Source organism: Peromyscus leucopus, chromosome 1 (assembly GCF_004664715.2).
Source record: "Peromyscus leucopus breed LL Stock chromosome 1, UCI_PerLeu_2.1, whole genome shotgun sequence".
NCBI lineage: Eukaryota > Metazoa > Chordata > Mammalia > Rodentia > Cricetidae > Peromyscus > Peromyscus leucopus.
Genome location: NC_051063.1, coordinates 152506623 through 152527472, shown reverse-complemented (window position 1 = coordinate 152527472; position 20850 = coordinate 152506623). Strand labels below are relative to the sequence as shown.

Here is a 20850-nt window from a genome sequence, read left to right as displayed (position 1 = left end):
TGAAGGAGAGAATGAATTCCAGCTACAGTCTGCTTTTTCCACAACATAGATAACATTTTTTTTAATGTTGAATAGAAATGTGCTGCCTGGTGCAACATGAAATGTCAAAGTTGTTTTAGTTTGCATTTTGTTCATTGCTTAGGATGATAAAGACATTTCAAGTTTTCATCAGCAATTTTTATTTATTCTCTTGAGAACTCTCTGTTTAGGTCTCAGTCCATTTTTCAAACGGTAATTTGGTTTGTGGACTCTTCATTTTTGAAATTCTTTATATATTCTGAATATTAATCCTCCATCTGGTGTATAACTGGCAAAGATTCTCTCCCATCCTGTGGGTTTCTTTACCTGGCTGATTGCTTCCTTAGTTGTGCAGAAGTTTTTTAGTTTGATGAAGATTCACTTATCAATTGTTTGCCTCAATTGCTTTGCAAATGGAGTCCTGTCCATAAAAACAAATGCCCCACAGTCTTTCTTATCAGTAGTTCCTAACTCCAAATTCTCAGCTATCCATATACAACATGAAGTAACCACAAACGAGAAAAGTACAAAGAGACCATATGTTGAGGAACTTTGGAGTCAATAGCAGGATAGATATGATGTGAAGTGGGATTTGGAATAATGAGGAAGAGATCTAACTGGGGTGGTGAGTGGAAGGTCCATTAAAAGAAAGAAGAGGGACAACGGACAGCTAATAGAAAGGTTGTTTGTTAAGGCCTTAAGGAATTATATTATTTTATATTTTCTTGAAATTACACAAATACATGAATATATGTATGTGTTTATATATATATTCATGTACACATATACATGTATAAACAAATTTGCATTTATACAAACATTATATATATATTTTCATACACACACAACTTAAAGGATGTTAAGCCATTTGGGCTGACAATAAACCCACAAAACCAGTTCCAGGCATGAGACACCTCCTTTTGAATGGTTGGTCAGGATAGTCCCTGTGACTCCCAAAATAATATGGATTATAGATGTAACCATTTGTCATTTGTTAGTGGTTTAGGGTAGGCCACTATTGCTGAGGACACCTCATATTTAGGACAAAGGACTCGGATGATTTGAGCTTCAGCTGATCTCTCTCCTGTGGTATGACTTCCATGGTTCCAGAAAATACTATACAAAGTACCAAAGGAAGAAAGCAATTAAACAATCCTACCAAGCATCAATAATCATGACTCATTTAAAAAGGAAAATGTAAACACTAATAATTCAAGTTATGGATGTTATGCACTTTTTGAAATAATGTAATTCTGACTGAGGTTCAGGTAAAGAGGAAATGACACTCATTGGAAATTTTTTTCATGAGGGGTTAGTCACACAGAGAGAGTCTGGGCAAAGGCAAGGGAAGAAGAGGGAAGACATGAGCATGGAATGCTAACCAAGGCATTGGGAAAGGGGGAATCTGGGGACAGTCTTTCTCTACCTTCAAGTATGCTTGGATGTTGATGTAGAAAACCTGATCTTATTATTTCAGTGCCGAAGATGGCAGATACTTGAAGTTCTAGACTCAAATGGGTGAATGGAGATTTAGAAAAGGCAGTCTTAAACATGCATATTCATTTACTAAGCAAATTATATAAGGAAGATTTTTAAATTATACATTTATTCTAAAATGTGAGGATATTGAAGGAAACTGGAATTGTAGAAATTTCTTATTTTTATTTTTATTTTTATTTTATTTTACAATACTATTCAGTTCTACATAACAGCCACAGATTTCCTAGTTCTACCCCTTCCTGCCCCCTCCCCTTACCCCCAGCCCACCCCCATTCCCACCACCTCCAGATAGACTCAGTCTAGGCAGGTCCGGTCCCTCCTACCAGATTGAGTCAAGCATCCCTGTATAAGTCCCAGGTTTCAAACAGCTATCTCATGCAGCGAGCCAGGACCTGGTACCACTGCCTAGATGCCTCCCAAACAGATCAAGCCAATCAATTGTCTCACCTATTCAGAGGGCCTGATCCAGTTGGGGGCCCTCAGCCTTTGGTTCATAGTTCATGTGTTTCCATTCGTTTGGCTATTTGTTCCCTGTGCTTTATCCAACTTGGTTTCAACAATTCTCGCTCATATAAACCCTCCTCTTTCTTGCTAATTAGACTCCAGCGCTCCACCTGGGGCCTAGCCGTGGATGTCTGCATCCAGATTCCTCAGTCCTTGGATGGGTTTATGGCACAACTATTAGGGTGTTTGGCCATCCATCACCAGAGTAGGTCAGTCCCGGCTGTCTCTCGGCCATTGCCAGCAGTCTTTTGTGGGGGTATCTTTGTGGATTTCTGTGGGCTCTTTAGCTCTTTGTTTCTTTCTTTTCTCATGTGGTCTTCATTTACCATGGACTCCTAGTCCTTGTTCTCCCTCTCTGTTCTTGATCCAGGTGGGATCTCCCGCTCTTTTTCCCTCGACCTCACCGTTCATTGCTCCACTCATGTCCAGGCTGTTTATGTAGATCTCATCCATTTCTCCATCATCGGGTGATCCCCATGTCTTTCTTGGGTCCTGTTTTCCAGGTAGCCTCACTGGTGATGTGAGTAGCAGTCCAGTCATCCTTGTTCCACATCTAGTATCCTCCTATGAGTGAGTACATACCATAGTTGTCTTTCTGAGTCTGGGTTACCTCACTCAGGATGATTTTTTCTAGATCCATCCATTTGCCTGCAAACCTCATGATGTCATTGTTTTTCTCTGCTGAGTAGTATTCCATTGTGTATATGTGCCACAATTTATTTATCCATTCTTCAGTTGAAGGGCATCTAGGTTGTTTCCAGGTTTTGGCTATTACAAACAATGCTGATATGAACATAGCTGAGTAAGTGCTCTTGTGGTATGATTAAGCATTTCTTGGGTATATGCCCAAGAGTGGTATAGCTGGATCTTGGGGGAGATTGATTCCCCATTTTCTAAGAAAGCGCCATATTGATTTCCAAAGTGGTTGTACAAGCTTGCATTCCCACCAGCAGTGGAGGAGAGTTCCCCGAGTTCCACATCCTCTCCAGCATAAAGTGTCCTCAGTGTTTTTGATCTTAGCCATTCTGACAGGCGTAAGGTGGTATCTCAGAGTTATTTTGATTTGCATTTCCCTGATGATTAGGGATGTTGAGCAATTCCTTAAATGTCTTTCAGCCATTTGAGTTTCCTCTGTTGATAATTCTGCTTAGTTCTATAGCCCATTTCTTAATTGGACTGTTGGTCATTTTGATGTCTAATTTCTTGAGTTCCTTATATATTCTGGATATCAGTCCTCTGTCAGATGTGGGGTTGGTGAAGATCTTTTCCCATTCTGTAGGCTGTTGCTTTGCTTTGTTGACCATATCCTTTGCTCTACCAAAGCTTCTCAGTTTCAAGAGGTCCCATTGATTGATTGTTTCTCTCAGTGCCTGTGCTACTGGTGTTATATTTAGGAACTGATCTCCTATGCCAATGCGTTCAAGACTCCTTCCTACTTTCTCTTCTAGCAGGTTCAGAGTAGCTGGATTTATGTTGAGGTCCTTGATCCACTTGGACTTAAGTTTTGTGCACGGTGACAGATATGGATCTATTTGCAGCCTTCTACTTGTTGATATCTACATGTTGTTATGCCATCAACATTTGTTGAAGATGCTTTCTTTTTTCCATTGTACACTTTTGGCTTCTTTGTCAAAAATTATATGTTCATAGGTGTGTGGGTTAATGTCAGGGGCTTCAATTCATTTCCATTGGTCCACATGTCAGTTTCTATGCCAATACCAAGCTGTTTTTATTACTGTAGCTCTATAGTAGAGCTTGAAGTCAGGGATTGTGATGCCTCCAGAGGTTGTTTTATTGTACAGGATTCTTTTGGCTATCCTGGGTTTTTTGTTTTTCCATATGAAGTTGAGTATTATTCTTTCCAGGTCTGTGAAGAATTGTGTTGGTATTTTGATGGGGATTGCATTGGAGTTCTAGCCAGAGCAATAAGACAACATAAGTAGATTAAGGGGATACAAATTGGAAAGGAAGAAGTCAAGCTTTCCCTATTTGCAGATGACATGATAGTATACTTGAGTGACCCCAAAGATTCCACCCAGGAACTGATAAAGCTTATAAACATCTTCAGCAACATAGCAGGATACAAGATCAACTCAAAAAAATCAGTAGCTCTTCTATATACAATGGACAAAGAAGCTGCAAGGCAATCAGAGATACATCACCCTTTACAATAGCCACAAATGACATAAAATACCTTGTGGTAACACTAACAAAGCAAGTGAAGGACATATATGACAAGAACTTTAAGTCCCTGAAAAAAGAAATTGAAGAAGATGTCAGAAAATGGAAAGATCTCCCATGCTCATGGATAGGCAGGACCAACATTGTAAAAATGGCAATTTTACCAAAAGCAGTCTACAAATTGTAGGCATTTCAATTAATTTCTCTTAACACTTAGAAAACAACTTGTAAAAAATAGGGTCATTTCTATTAAATACAGTATTCATTTAATCTTTATCATGTTCAAATACCAAAGAAATCCTGACCTTCCCTGCACTGCCTTGGGCCTTTTTTGTAGGGAGGGTTTTGTCTATAATGGAAGCTGTCCTGGCATCAAGTGATTTAATTACAAGGGTTACATCACAATGGGATACAGTGAGGTCCACATAAGGCAGCTTTAGGGAGCTGCAGTCAGTTTCTGTTTAATAAGCCCCATTTCACCCAATTTCTACAAAATGACTATTTTTCTCAACCAATTGAACAAGGTTGTGAAAATGACCCACACAATGATAAAGGCCAACTTGATTCTCAAAGCAACTGTGTCTCATCAAGGATTCATTCAACTGCCATACAAGGCTATTTCCTCCTGTCCAGGATTTCCTGAAGAACCCCTCACTCCATCTTCTTCTTCAGGAGTGTCCTGCATGGCTCTCTGCAGAAGAATCTTCAGAGTCTGCCTCTGGAACCTACAAGTCCTAATGGAGCCAACAAGGAAGTAAATGATGGGGTTGGCACAGCTGTTAACACAGGATAGGAAAGCTGTAATTTCATAAGTTTTACAAGAGAAAACTCTAGGCATCTTATCATTCCAAATGAGAAGTATCCAATAGATAGCAAAGGGAAGACCAAAAAGTAAGAAGACCAGCACTGTGAGTGCAATGGTCACATACAACCTGGTCACAGGAATTTTCTGTGAACCACAGAGGATTCTGACCAACAAGGCTAAGTTAAATCCACAAGGAACCACAGATAGTACTATTACAAATCCAACAGTGATAAAAGCAGTAGTCTTACAGAAAGAATATCCATCACCACTAAGCTGTGAACTGCAACCAAACCATAGCAGTAGGCTTAACAGTACAGAGAAGGCCCAGTTCAGGGCACACAGGATAGATGACATGTGATTTGGTCGTTGGCAGTGATACCAGACAGGCCACAAAACAGACAGGCATCGCTCAACACTGATAGCTGCAATCATACATAAACCTGCAAGGTAGGGAATGGCTGATATATTGGTGAAGTAGAGGGGAAAATAAAAGCTGCTGATATTGAACAGAAGAAATGTTTCTTTCAGGAGAAACACAGTGTGAAAGCAAAGGTAGAAGAAGTCAGCCCCAGAAAGGTTGAATACATAGACCAAGAAGGCATTCCTGTGCACGTGAAAGCCTAGAAGCCACAGCACTATGGCATTTCCTGCCAGCCCAACCACGCCAATGATGACAGAAAGAATATTGAAGATTTTGTACATGGTGACACAGAGTGGGTTTTCAGTGCCGTAACTTTCATTCATTTTGTTGTTAGTGTTCCAGGTTGGGGTGGATGGACCCATGCTTGAGAAATTTCCACTGGTGTTCCTGCAAAGTAAATTGAGATATGAACACATGATACTTTCTGTCAAGACCACCTGGCTATGTGGGAATGCCTGGCACAGGTTACCAAGGAGGGAGAAACAGGCTTGCAGAGATTAAGTAATTTATCAAACCCCGAGTGCTAGAAACGTCTTTAAATCCAGTTTGTACTATTCAGTCTATTTGCAGATCAATGCCTCTAGTGATGTTGGGGTAGTCATGGTCCCAGTCCAGTTGCTAAGCATCTTATTCTGTGTCAGGAAGAGATAGAATTCTGAAACTAACTTTCTATTCCAGGGCCGAGGTTCCTTTTCAGGTGTAAGAATATAGAAGACGCCGGCACAATCCAAACTGCTCTCAGTAAGTGTAAGGTGTCTACCAAATGGGGAAAATGGAATCATGAACGAGAGTCATGAAGGGAATGGGATTTCCTATGAAGCCTGGAATAAGGGCTGCAACCTGTGGCCTTGTTGGTGTCCAGGAGCCATGCCACCACCAGCACCATCCTAATCTGGGTGGCCTGTGCTTCCACCAAGAACCAAGATATCATCCAGGCCCAAGCTGCTGCCTAGGGCCATGTCTAAGTCTTTTTGTCAACAGCCCTGAGTATATTCACAATTATTTGAGCATGGACAAATCATTAACACTGAACATGGGCACTACATTGAGGTAAAAATTCAACACAGGTTAGTTGAGCAGCAGGACACTCTTAGATGCACAATCTGGCAATGGATGTTGTTCTGACATGATTGCTCAGGAGAGGAAGGAGGAAGAAGAAAGGAGAAGTGATCTCTTATTGTTGCTGCAGAGAGGGACCTGAAATATAGGCATATCTAATAGAGGACTGCTAAGTGGAGTGCAGTAAATGAGAAAGAAAAATCTAACATAACAGGAGCATTATTCATAGTCTCTTCTAGAAGATGGTAGAAGACAAGAGAGTTTTCTCTGATGAAAAAAGGTTTCTGTGCAGACTGAAGAGAAGCCTAGAAGGTACAGAAATTGAAATTCAAATAGTGATGGATAGGCAGTTGCAACTAGACTCTAGTTAACAGAGGAACAGGATGAGCTCATATGTGGACTAAATAAATTCATTCTTTAAAACCTTACCTGTATTTCACCTTGAATTACCCCTAGAACATGTGGTGTAAGAATGAATTTTTTATCATTTTTCTGAGGATGGAATTGTAGCATAGAAGGATGAGTGATTATACCTGTCTCTGTCAGTGTGAATTCCACTCCAGAAAAACTGCCTCAGTAATAATACAGGTACAGTGTATGTGTGTGTGTGTGTGTGTGTGTGTGTGTGTGTAGTTGGTGTTGGTAGCAGTTACAGGCAGATGTCAAGTTTTTCTTCAGTAGATCACTACCTACTTTTTGAGACAGGGTTTCTCACTGAACATGAGCTCACAGTCTCAACAGAAGACTAGTAATCTCCATGGATCCTTGGTCTGTGCATCCCCAGCACTGGAGTTATATGCATGTCCTTCCGGGCCTGTATTACTCTGGAGGTGGGAATTTATGTTATCATGCTTATACCACAGTTACTTTATAAACTAATTTATCTACCCAGGAAAGGGTTACCCCTGTGACAACCTGGTGTACACCACAACACTCTGTGACATTTAGAAGTGAATAATAGAAAAGCACAGGAGTATTACATTATAAACAGAATATCAGTCACAATTGTGGATGAATAAAATCCCTAGCTAAAAACCAACTTGTGAAACAGCAGGAGAGAAGTCAAAAGGGACTGAGAATGGAGGTGGTGAACATCAGCTACAGTCAGCATAAAAGTGACAATGGTAGTGTTCACCTGTAAGCCCTGGACGTTCATTCCTTAATCAATATTTGTTGTGATGTTGTCCCTTGGGGGAAACATGTTTAAATATACAAAAGGAATTTCCTGAAATCAAATTAATATCATATCATTGTGTTTTTCTCTCTCTGCATCTCTTGTGATGCTTTCTTTCTGTTCTCTGCTCCACTTTCCCCTATTTTTGAGAAGATACACAAAATATCCCTTTGATCTCCTGCTGGAAGGATCTTTAACACCCTTATAGACTGCCAGAGAGGCCAAGTCCATTTATCTCTCTTAATGAATTATTTGAGTTTTTAATTAAAAAGGATTCCCGTTTGCATTCTATCTGGCTCAGATGACAAAAACATTACCAGAAACTGGAGATTCAGACATAAGTGGAGAAATGCAACAAAATTGTGTCAGGATTTTATGGTAACAAACCCCCTGTTCATCTGTGTGTCTTCCCTGCACTGACATGTTGATGTGGCTGAAAGTCCTTGACCATAGCATGCCGCTGCCCCTTTAGTTCTGAAGAATAGCAATGCTGTACTTCTTGTGTCTGGCTAAGTGCAGCTGCAAACCCATGCATAACAACTTTTTTGGTAAGATATTTTTCCATAATTCTGTATTTGAATAGCCACTCTCATGCTACAGCAAATAAATATATTTCCCTGCATAAATTTCACCATAATCTTGGTATTATTAGTCAAAATGGGTGAGTACCCCCACTCTTTGGAGGTCATGAGAGAAATGACTTGATGATAGTTAAATCTAGAAACCTCACAGTGGAAGATTTGCAAGCGAGAAAAATTTTTCCTTCCATGTTTCTCTCTGTTCCCTGACATGTCACAGAAGTGCCTTATCTCACCTCTAAGATCTGTCCTTCTCTCTAAATGTCTTTTTATTTGAAGCACTTGGTGACATTTCAAGGTCACAAGAGAGCAAAGTGCAAGATGCTTGAAAATTGTATTTTATATCCTTCTCCTGGTCAGCTGTGTATTGATAACAGCAGTGCTTCTCCGTGCATTTATTTTTCCCCTGTTACTACTGACCTATAACTACGACCTCTCTTCCCCCTACCCTCATCCACTCTCTTGTACTCCAGTACCAATTCCTTCTGCTGATTATTGGAGCCAAGGAGTGGACGTCTTCCTTCACCCTCCTGCTTTATCATTATTCTCCATTTATCTCTTTGGTCCCTAAGACCTGTGGTCTGTTTAAATAAAGAATACCACGTTTCCTGTGGGATTCTTCAGTTATTCAAATTCTAACCATCTGTTCCTTCTTGAATGCAAAATACAAACTTTACAGATCAACGTTGAGAAGAAACAAACAATGAGCCTGTTATACAGGGTTTTGCCCTGGGAAATGAAATGTTCATATTACCTTTCTCTTTAAAGAAAAAACAGACATGAATATGAATGATTTTAGAGAAAGTAAGAAAAGTCTGCTTAAGCCAGCCCATCTCTTTGCTTCAAAAGGAAGCTTCTGTCACATTCCTTCCCAGGAGGAAGCTCTGGACTCTACATGTTGCATTTTGTGGTAGCAACACAGGCTTATGGATATAGAGAAAACTCCAAGAGTGTAACTCTCTAAACATTCTTGGAATATATCCTTACCTTTCTTCCATTTTCAGGTCTAGAGGCGAGAGCTGACTAAGGCTGAAGAAGGCCCTTTCACAGACTGGTCCTAGAATCTGCTTCCTTGTTCTGGAATTGGGATTTGCCTTCAGGAGCTGAGTAAATGTTTCTCATCCAGGTGAGGCTTATAAAAATGTTGAGCAGACCATGTGACTTCCAGTATGTATAAGGCAAACAAGTTACACACTGTAAAACTTTGAGTCATGAGGACCATTAAGATGTTTCTTGGCATCTTCCCCATTTCCATTCTCTTATCAGCCTCTCCTATCCCATCAATTTAGGCCTACCTGTGCCCAAATAATTACTCTTCCCACTTTTATTGACCAACTCCCATAATAGGTTGCAACATCACGTACTATCAGCTTGTGTTTTGTGAGTGCATAGCTGAATCATAATCATATGATGCCTCACATATAAGCATCTACCATCTTATCCTAACTGATCTACCTCCCTGTAAATAATTGTTTTTCTTTCCATTAAGGGACAATCCCCACCAAAGCTCGCAACATAAAAAGTGCATGCTTGAGGTGTACGACTGTATAACTGAAGCATAAACAGGCCATGCAGACTTGCATGGTTCTGCATGGTGATGGTATGTCACTCTAGGTACTTTTTTCATAGCAGTGATTCACTCAGTGTGTTTTTTTCCTCAGGGACATTCAAGGTGACAGTCCTTCTGAATCCTCTGCAGGTATCCTAAATTCCAATTCTCATCCATCTTTACACTTTTATTACTAGTGAAGAACCAGCCTGACCCTGCCTTAATCTTCAAGTTCAACTGACAGTAAAGACAAACTAGGTTCAGTCCTTTTTATGATTAAACCCCTGCTTCTCAAATATTGGATTATGTGTCATCTGAAATCATAAGTAGAAATAGTTCTGTACTGCCTGTTCCAGTAATGGTAATCATGTCTTTGTTTTAAAAAGTTGTTAATAACCATCTTGGAACTCTATTTCAAAAGGTCACATGACCACCTATGATTGACTTGTTATGACTACCTGTTGTGATTACCTTGTTTTGACCACGTGCTATGTTCTGATCATGTAATCTTACCTATTTCCACCATTTGGAAATCCTCTACCCATGAGGTATATAAAAGCCTGTCTTCCTCACATCCAATGCTGAATTCTTAAGTCCCAACTTATGGGGCAGCAGCTCATGTACATGAATCAAAATCCTTGCTTTAATGAATTGCTTTCTTTATTTTCGCCATAATGATTTGGGCCAGTTGTCTTTCTTCTCCCATTTTGGGATTAACACTAGCACCTCTGAACAGAACTGTTATTTTTATTTTATTTCATCAGTATAAAGAACCGTGTTGGCCAACTCATCTCGTGAAATGCAGATTTCAACATGTGTACCAGTTCATATAACTTACTTCATAAATTTGTTTTTTTTTACTTCATAAATTTGTTAATCTTTATGTTCTTAGAGTGTAAATGCTCTGAATTTTAAAGTATTTTCTTTTAAGAATTAACTTTATATTCTTCTAATCAAAGGCACCTTTGGTTCATTCCTAGTTTTTTAAAAATGTTATTTCATTTGGAAGACAAGAGGAACAAGTACAGTGGAGCCATGGGAAGAATGTTGTGCTTTGGATGTGGTTTAACCATGTCTACCATGTAGTGGACACTTGTTCAGCAAGGATGATAGCTTTGGGAGGGTCTGTGGGGCTTTTAAGGGGTGAATCCTAAAGGCTGGTCTTGAGGGGACTTGGTCCTGGGTTCACATGTGACCTATAGTGGTGTTTGAGAGTTGTCATAAAATGAGCATGCCTGATCTTACTTAGGTCTCATTGTTTCCTGTATGGAGACAGGATTTTTCCTCTGCACATGCTCCAACATCTAGCCTTGGCCCTGTCCAGAAGCCTGTAACACATGAGATGTTCAAAATGATGCAGTCTCAGTGGGGTCTACAGTATAGATAATTTTGTTCGGCCAACATCAAGTACCCTTTCTGTTAATGTATTATATCAGTGTGGGGGTTCACATGACTACAGGGTAGGTAGAGGGTATACCAATACATTATCTATTACTTTACAACTTTGTTTTACTCTATAATCAATTTAGATTAAAATGTTACAGAACAACTGAAAATTCAATGTGTGGGATTGATTACCTACATGTGTGTCACCATTACTATGAACACATTATTTGAGTGGTAGAGGTGGTGGTTTTCTAGAATCCAAAAAAGAAAAATATAAGCATTTATTTATTCCATTACAATTTAGCAATATTTAAAACTTTGTCATGTTTTCTTCTACTAGTCCTTTGAAAAAGATAAATGATATATAGAAAGAGTTATAAGTTTCACTTGCATTTCTTCTTCCATGGCCCACTCTATAATTTCTAAACATGGTAGGAATTATTCTTTAACATGCAACAGGATGCTTAAAGAAAAATTCATTATGAACCTTGAGTTAGTGTAAAGCATATTTCTTCTACTGGTAAGAAACTTGGCTAGAATGTGAAAGCATGCACCATAAACTAACACAATGATGTATTAATGCCTAATTATAACCAGATGCAAGTAAAACACAGAATTAAAATCTGAGCTATCTTATAACATGTTACCTTAATCCACCCTCCACATCACATGTATAAAAATTTGTAGTTAATTTTTATCTGAAGAACAAATTTTGTAACTCATGTGAAGTGGAAGCTCATTCATATTTTAAATTTTGCTAAATACATCAATACAGACACAGAAAGAGATATACCAGTCTTAGGCATACACGAAACTCTGTATCCTACTTCAGAGACAGTTGGTCATTGATGTCTACTGTTGGTCTCTTCACAATAGCCAGGAAATAGTAGAAGCCTAGATATCAATCAGTTGATGAAAGAATGATGAAAATGTTGTTAATATACACATGGTATATTATACATCCATAAAGATATGAAAATTCAGATAAATGAATGGGGTTGGAAACAACCATTCTGAAAAAGAAAACCCCATCACAAAATGTCATTGTCCCATTTCCTATTGTGTGTGTATGTAGACAACAAATTGATCCTTTAGATACATTTCTTTTAATTGTAGTATCTATATAATTGAGGAAACTGGTGAGGGGCTATGCAGGGAGTGGGGAAGGAGAATTCAAGAGCAGGTGTTATGAAGTGGAAAGGAGAATAGTGAGACAGAAAGTTTGAATTGGATAGAAGATGGGAGGATAGGTAGAGACAGGGGAACTGAGAAGGGTACCTAACATTAAACACCTTTCAAAAAGGCACTTGGAAACCAACTACCATAGTCACATCCTTATGTGTATATATTTATAAATATAAATTATAGATATTTATAAAAATGAATATAAATATTTATAAAAATAAATATATTTATAATAAATAAAGAAACACATACACATTTATAAATGAAGTTGCTCTGCAATGGAGGAAACAGTATCTCCTTAGACAACATAGGCTGTCAAATATGATGTCCAGTGCTAGTTATAGGTTACACTTTTTTAAGTTGTTGATCAGTGGGGTTCTACATACTCCCAAGCCCCCAAACACTATAGCTTATTGTCAGTGCCTTTGTTCACTCTCTATACTTGATACTAAGACCTTATTAATGAAGACATCACATACTTGAGTCACAGACCATGGTAGCTGGAAATTTTTCTGTGTCCAGCCTTGCCATGAGGTCCCACAGCTGCTTATTAAATAATCATCCTGAGGCTTGTATTAATTATCAACTGTATGGCCTATGGCAGGCTTCATGCTAGCTAGCTCTTTCATCTTAAATTAACCAATTTCTATTAATCTAAGTATTGACATGTTTTCTGTGCCTTTACGTGTGTCCTATTGCTCCGTGGACAGCAGTTTAACATCTCTTTTTACTCTCCTTTCTCCTCTCACTATCTCTCTTGGATTTTCCTGCCTGGCTCCATCTTGCCCTGCCATAGGCGATGCAGCTTTATTTATAACCAATCAGAGCAGCACATATTCATAAAGTACAGAAAGACATATCTTTTCTGTCTAATCAAAAAGGAAAGTTTTTAACTTTAACATAGTAAAATGACATATAATGAAACAGTTATCAAGCAAGAATTACAGTTACAATGTCTAGTCTATTTATATTTTGCAAAATTAGAAAATATTCTACCATCTATCCTCTTTTAATTTATCTTTTATCATAACCAAGGAGAAGTATAACTATAACTATCTAGTCTTCAACTCCATCAAAGACTCCAGAAGGATGTAATGTTACTTAATATCAGGGACATCATGCTGCCTGAACAGTCACCCAGAGTTCCTCTGCAATGTTGGGGCATCCATCTTCAGCCTACAGACCTAGCATATCTGACAGACTTATCTGTGAAGCAGGATTTTTGAAGGACTCTTCCACCTTGTCTTGGCAAAGTTCTGCAGTCACTTTCTTTTGTGTCCTGCTTGTCCAATTTGTACAGCATAGAGTCAGCATTTGTGGCAAGGGTACTTTTTTTGTCTACATGGCTAGCTTTTGCCATAAAGAAAACAAACTCCATATGGATTTTCTTCGATGACCATCATCCTCTTTGAAGTAATTAGTGATGCTAGGAGCAGACGTGTCTCACTGTCAAGAAAAGTCTAAGTTCTTAAAACATTTTAAATGCCACATTCTATATGTCTTTGAAGTGTTTGAAGATTGCCTATCTGAAATATATTTCTGTATGACCTTGAAGACATACCTAACATGACCATAAGTTTGCGACTATGGATGACTATTAATTGGTATTTCTTAATTACATATTTCATTATTAAATGAGCTGCCTAAACATAATACCATAAAAAGAGTAGAAATATATATATATATAAAATAAAAAATAACTTTAAATTTGTAACAATAAACTAAAATCCATACTGATGTAAAATATGTAAGATTAACAGTTTTTTTGGATTAAAGTAGATTTAATAATCTATCCTTTTTCCCCATCATTTTTTATATCATAATCCCCTTTCTTCTTTTATAAAGAGATTGACTATGACCAATATCAATTTGTAACCAAACCACCAAAATAAATATCAACATCCATAGTCCATTTTTGGGAATGTGGGTATAGTTTTCTAGGCTACTTCCTGCTGATTGGGGTGCTGGTAGACTTATGGGGACACAAAGAAAATTTTAGGATTATGGTCCAGTCCTGACTGGAGTGTTCTGTGAAGCTGTGTTCTCTGAGCCATTTGTATTGAAATTGTTCTGGATGTTGTATCATCTGGAGACCTCTCACAGGGTTTTTCTTGATAGACCCATATTAACCTCAAAGGAATTTACAGTCTCTCAACTTCTGTGGAAAGAGAAGAAAAACTGCTTTTCCAAAGCAACGTATCTTTAGGCATAAATTTTGAAGTAAAGATTATATATATATATATATATATATATATATATATATATATATTGTGTGTGTGTGTGTGTGTGTGTATGTGTGTGTGTGTGTTTAGCTCAGCAGCCTGAGTTAAATACAATCAAATATCTCTCTCCAGTTAAAAATTCCAAAGACAGTAGAACCTAGAGATGAGTGATTCTGCTCATACCCAGTGTGTACTGCCTCTAGGACCCATCCCTGGTTCCCAGCTGTTCCCCAGGAACATCTGCTCAACTCAGTCCCCGTTGATGATCAGCAGGCAAGGCTCCTGAATGAAGGCCCCTACCTCACCAAGACACCTCAGCGGACCCTGCAATCTACATGCCCTTCTCCCATACCCATCTGCTAGAGACCCCAGCCACTTCCTGAGGCTTGGAAACCAACCCAAGCTCTATTCAGACCTAGAGCTCTCATTGGGCCTATATAGAGTTCTTGGTGGAAAAAGAGCTGACATTGGACCAAGAGTAACCTTTGGAGATGGGAATCTGCCAGCCCTGATTAGACCAAGTGTGGCTTTCTGAGAAGTAGAATCTGCTACCTTTCATTGGCCCAAGAGAGGGTTCCTGAAACAAAGAATCTGTCAGTTCTGACTGAACCAAGAGCCCTGATAAGACCAAGATCAAATCAGTAAGTCACAGAATCAACTAGCTTAAGTTGACCCAAGAGAAGCTCCCTGAGACAGAGAATCCGCCTGCTCCAATTAGATCAAGAGCTAAGATAGGACCCAGATGGGCTCCCTGAGACACAGACACAACAAGCACAGAGTGGACTCACTCAGACACAGGCACCTCTTATATCCATCAGAGGAGGAAAGTAAAATCAATCAAAAGAGATCAAGAAGGTCATTACATACTCATCACAGGAAAGATCCACCAAGATGAAGTTTTAATTCTGAACATTTATGCCCCAAACACAAGGGCACCCACATATGTAAAAGAAACATTACTAAAGCAAAATCACATATAAAACCCCACACATTAATAGTGGAGAGACTTCAACACCCCACTTTCACCACTGGACAGATCTCCCAAATTGAAACTTAACAGAGAAATAAAGGACTTAATTGATGTTATAACTCAAATGGACTTAATTGATATCTACAGAACATTCCATCCTAACAAAAAAGAATATACCTTCTTCTCAGCACCCCATGGAACCTTATCTAAAATTGACCACATAATTGGCCACAAAGCAAATTTCAACAGATACAAAACAATTGGAATAACCTCCTGCATTCTATCAGACCACCATGGTTTAAAGTTAGATTTCAACAACAACAAAAACTACAGAAAACCTATAATCTCATGGAAACTGAATAATGCTTGAATGAATCACAAATGGATTAAGGCAGAAATAAAGAAAGAAATTAAAGACTTCCTAGAGATCAATGAAAATGAAGACACCACATACCCAAACTTATGGGACACTAAGAAAGCAGTGCTAAATTCATAGCACTAAATGCCCACACAAGAAATTTGGAAAAATCTCACACAAGTGACGTAACAGCACACCTGAAAGCTCTAGAACAAGAAGAAACAAAGTTTCTCAGGAAATTATCAAAGTGAGATCTGAAACCAATAAAATAGAAACAAAGAGAACTGTACAAAAAATTAATGAAACAAAGTGTTGGTTCTTTGAGAAAATCAACAAGATAGACAAGCCCTTATCCAAATTAGCGAAAAGACACAGAGAGAGAGCATCCAAATTAACAAAATCACAAATGAAAAAGGGGACATAACAACAGACAATGAAAAAATCCAGAGACCATCAGGTCATACTTCAAAAAACTGTCTCCACAAAAATGGAAAATCTAACAGAAATGGATAATTTTCTGGATAGGTATCACATACCTCAGTTAAGTCAACACCAGATAAACTAGTTAAATAATCCAATAACCTCTAAGGAAATAGAATCAGTCATTAAAAGTCTCCCAACCAAAAAAAGGCCAGGACCAGATGGTTTCAGCGCAGAATTCTACCAGATCTTCAAAGAAGAATTAATACAAATACTCTTTAAATTGTACCACATAATAGAACAGAAAGAACATTACCAAACTCCTTCTATGAGGCTATAATTACTCTGATCCCTAAGCCAAACAAAGATGCAAAAAAGAAAGAGTACTACAAACATATCTCCCTCATGAATATTGATGCAAAAGCACTCAATAAAATACTGGCAAATAGACTACAAAAACACATCAAAACAATTATCAACCATGATTAAGTAGGCTTCATCCCAGGGATGCAAGGGCTGTTCAACATATTAAAGTCCATCAATGTAATACACCATATAAACAAACTCAAAGAAGAAAACTACATGATCATCTCACTAGATGCAGAAAAGGCATTTGGCAAAATCCAACACCCCTTCATGATAAAGGCCTTGGAGCGATCAGGAATACAGGGAAAATACCTAAACATAATAAAGGTAATTTACAGCAAACTGACAGCCAACATCAAATTAAATGGAGAGAAACTCAAAGTGATTCCACTAAATGAGAAATAAGGCAAGGCTGTCTGCTCTCCCCATACCTATTCAATATAGTACTTGAAGTTCTAGCCAGAGCAATAAGACAACCTACAGAAATTAGGGGGTACACAATGGAAAGAATAAGTCAAATTTTCCCTATTTGCAGATGACATGATAGTATACTTGAGTGACCTCAAAAATTCAACCAAAGAACTGATAGCTTAAAAACACCTTCAGTAACACAGCAGATACAAGATCAACTCAAAAAACGTCAGTAGCCCTCCTATATACAATTGACAAACAGGCTGAGAAGGAAATCAGAGATACATCACCCTTTACAATAGCCACAAATGATATAAAATACCTTGGGGAAACTCTAACTAAGCAAGTGAAGGACCTATTTGACAAGAACTTTAAGTCCATGAAAAAAGAAATTGAAGAAGATATCAGAAAATAGAAAGATCTCCCATGCTCATGGACAGGCAGGATTAACAGTAAAAATGGCAATCTTACCAAAAGCAATCTCAAGATTCAATGCAATCCCCATGAAAATACCAACTCAATTTTTCACAGACCTGGAAAGAACAATACTCAACTTCATATGGAAACACAAAAAAACCAGGATAGCCAAAAGAATCCTATACAATAAAACAACCTCTGGAGGCACCACGATCCCTGACCTCAAGCTCTACTATAGAGCTACAGTAACAAAACAGCTTGGTACTGGCATAAAAATCAACATGTGGCCAATAGAATCGAATTGAAGCCCCTGATAATAATTCACACACCTATGAACATATAATTTTTGACAAAGAAGCCAAAAGTGTACAATGGAAAAAAGAAAGCATCTTAACAAATGGTGCTGGCATAACTGGATATCAACATGTAGAAGGCTGCAAATAGATCCATATCTGTCACCGTGCACAAAACTTAAGTCCAAGTGGATCAAGGACCTCAACATAAATCCAGCTACTCTGAACCTGCTAGAAGAGAAAGTAGGAAGTCGTCTTGAATGCATTGGCATAGGAGATCACTTCCTAAATATAACACCAGTAGCACAGACACTGAGACAAACAATCCATCAATGGGATCTCTTGAAACTGAGAAACTTTTGTAGAGCAAAGGTTACGGTCAACAAGGCAAAGCAACAGCCTACAGAATGGGAAAAGGTCTTCACCAACCCCACATCTGACAGAGGATTGATAACCAGAATATATAAGGAACTCAAGAAATTAGACATCAAAACGACCAACAGTCCAATTGAGAAATGGTCTATAGAACTAAACAGAGAATTCTCAACAGAGGAAACTCAAATGGCTGAAAGACATTTAAGGAATTGCTCAACATCCCTAATCATCAGGGACATGCAAATCAAAACAACTCTAAGATACCACCTTACGCCTGTCAGAATGGCTAAGATCAAAAACACTGAAGACACTTTATGCTGGAGAGGATGTGGAACAAGGGGAACTCTCCTCCACTGCTGGTGGGAATGCAAACTTGTACAACCACTTTGGAAATCAATATGGCGCTTTCTTAGAAAATTGGGAATCAATATGCCCCAAGATCCAGGTATACCACTCGGCATATACCCGAGAAATACTCAATCGTACCACAAGAGCACTTGCTCAGCTATGTTTATATCAGCATTGTTTGTAATAGCCAAAACCTGGAAACAACCTAGATGCCCTTCAACTGAAGAATGGATAAATAAATTGTGGCACATATACACAATGGAATACTACTCAGCAGAGAAAAACAATGACATCATGAGGTTTGTAGGCAAATGGATGGATCTAGAAAAAATCATCCTGAGTGAGGTAACCCAGACTCAGAAAGACAACTATGGTATGTACTCACTCATAGGAGAATACTAGATGTGGAATAAGGATGATGACTGGACTGCTTCTCACATCACCAGGGAGGCTACCTGGAAAACAGGACCCCAAGAAAGACATGAGGATCACCCAATGACGGAGAAATGGTTGAGATCTGCATGAACAACCTGAACATGATTGGGAGCAATGTAGTGCGAGGTTCGAGGGAAAGAGAGCAGGAGATTCCAGCTGGATCAAGAACAGAGAGGGAGAACAAGGAATAGGAGACCATGGTAAATGAAGACCACATGAGAAAAGGAAGAAACAAAGTGCTAAAAAGGCCCACAGAAATCCACAAAGATACCCCCACAAAAGACTGCTGGCAATGTTCAAGAGACAGCCGGGACTGACCTACTCTGGTGATGGGATGGCCAAACACCCTAATAGTTGTGCCATAAACCCCATCCAAGGACTGAGGAATCTGGATGCAGACATCCACGGCTAGGCCCCGAGTGGAGCGCTGGGAGTCTAATTAGTGAGAAAGAGGAGGGTTTATATGAGTGATAATTGTTGAAACCAACGTTGGATAAAGCACAGGGACAAATAGCCAAACGAATGGAAACACATGAACTATGAACCAAAGTCTGAGGGGCCCCCAACTGGATCAGGCCCTCTGAATAGGTGAGACAGTTGATTGGCTCAATCTGTTTGGGAGGCATCTAGGCAGTGTTACCAGGTCCTGGGCTCATTGCATGAGTTAGCTGTTTGAAACCTGGGACTTATGCAGGGACGCTTGGTTCAATCTGGGAGGAGGAGACTGGACCTGCCTGGACTGAGTCTATCAGGTCGATCTCAGTCCTTGGGAGAGGCTATGCTCTGGAGGAGGTGGGAATGGGTGGTGGGATGGGGGGGAAGGAGAGGGGGGCAGGAAGGGGGAGAACAAGGGAATCTGTGGCTGTTATGTAGAACTAAATAGTATTGTAAAATAAAATAAAGTAAATAGAAGAAAATCAAACCTGAGACCAGTTATTGAGGTGAATGCTGGAAGATCAGAGAAGCAGAACAAGCCACAGCTTCCTCACCTTGCCAATTCCTCAGGTGATCCTGTTACCTCAGACTGGAAGCCTCAGAGTCATTGTATCCTAATGGATCTCAGTTGACTGCTGCTAGAAGCCTAAAAGCTTAACCAGCCAAATTCTTCTGGTTTCTGGACTTCATGCCTTATATACCTTTCTGCTTTCTGTCATCACTCCCTGGGATTAAAGGCTTGCTTTCTGGGATTAAAGGTGTTGTCACCATGCTTGGCTGTATCCTTGAACACACAGAGATCCAGGTAGAGCTCTACCTCTGGAAATCCAGGATTAAAGGCATGTGCTACCACTGCCTAACCTCTATGTTTAATATTGTGGCTGTTCTGTCTCTGATCCCAGAAAAGTTTATTAGGGTGCACAATATTTTCAGGAACACAATAACACCACATTTCCCCATTTTTGTCTAAAATTTAAAAAAAAGCTTGTAACTAATACAAGAAAAACTATCCAATAAGTATATATAATATATACAGTCAAGAATTACATTAACGATGTCTAGTCCATTAACATTTGACAGATTCAATTAAAAAAAACTCCACTATCGCCGGGCGTTGGTGGCGCACGCCTTTAATCCCAGCACTCGGGAGGCAGAGCCAGGCGGATCTCTGTGAGTTCGAGGCCAGCCTGGGCTGCCAAGTGAGCTCCAGGAAAGGCGCAAAGCTACACAGAGAAACCCTGTCTCGAAAAATCAAAAAAAAAAAAAAAAAAAAAAAAAAAAAAAAAAAAAAAAAAAAAAAAACCAAAACTCCACTATATATATTAACAGAGTCCGGTCCAGTAACATTTGATAAACTCAGACAAAAAATTTCATTACTTATCCTATTTAAAACAAAAAGTTTCTTTTTGAAAGTAAATTTAATAATTGACCTTTTTATCT

At 38.9% G+C, this 20850-nt stretch overlaps 1 protein-coding gene across 1 annotated transcript; it reads right to left on the bottom strand.

The window, feature by feature from the left end:
* Nucleotides 1-4801: 4801 nt before the first annotated feature.
* Nucleotides 4802-5852, bottom strand: LOC114686419 (mas-related G-protein coupled receptor member B4-like). Its single transcript, XM_028861098.1, has one exon. It carries the CDS (start codon nt 5843-5845, stop codon nt 4802-4804), a length of 1044 nt encoding a protein of 347 aa, XP_028716931.1. The 5' UTR covers nt 5846-5852.
* Nucleotides 5853-20850: the final 14998 nt, after the last annotated feature.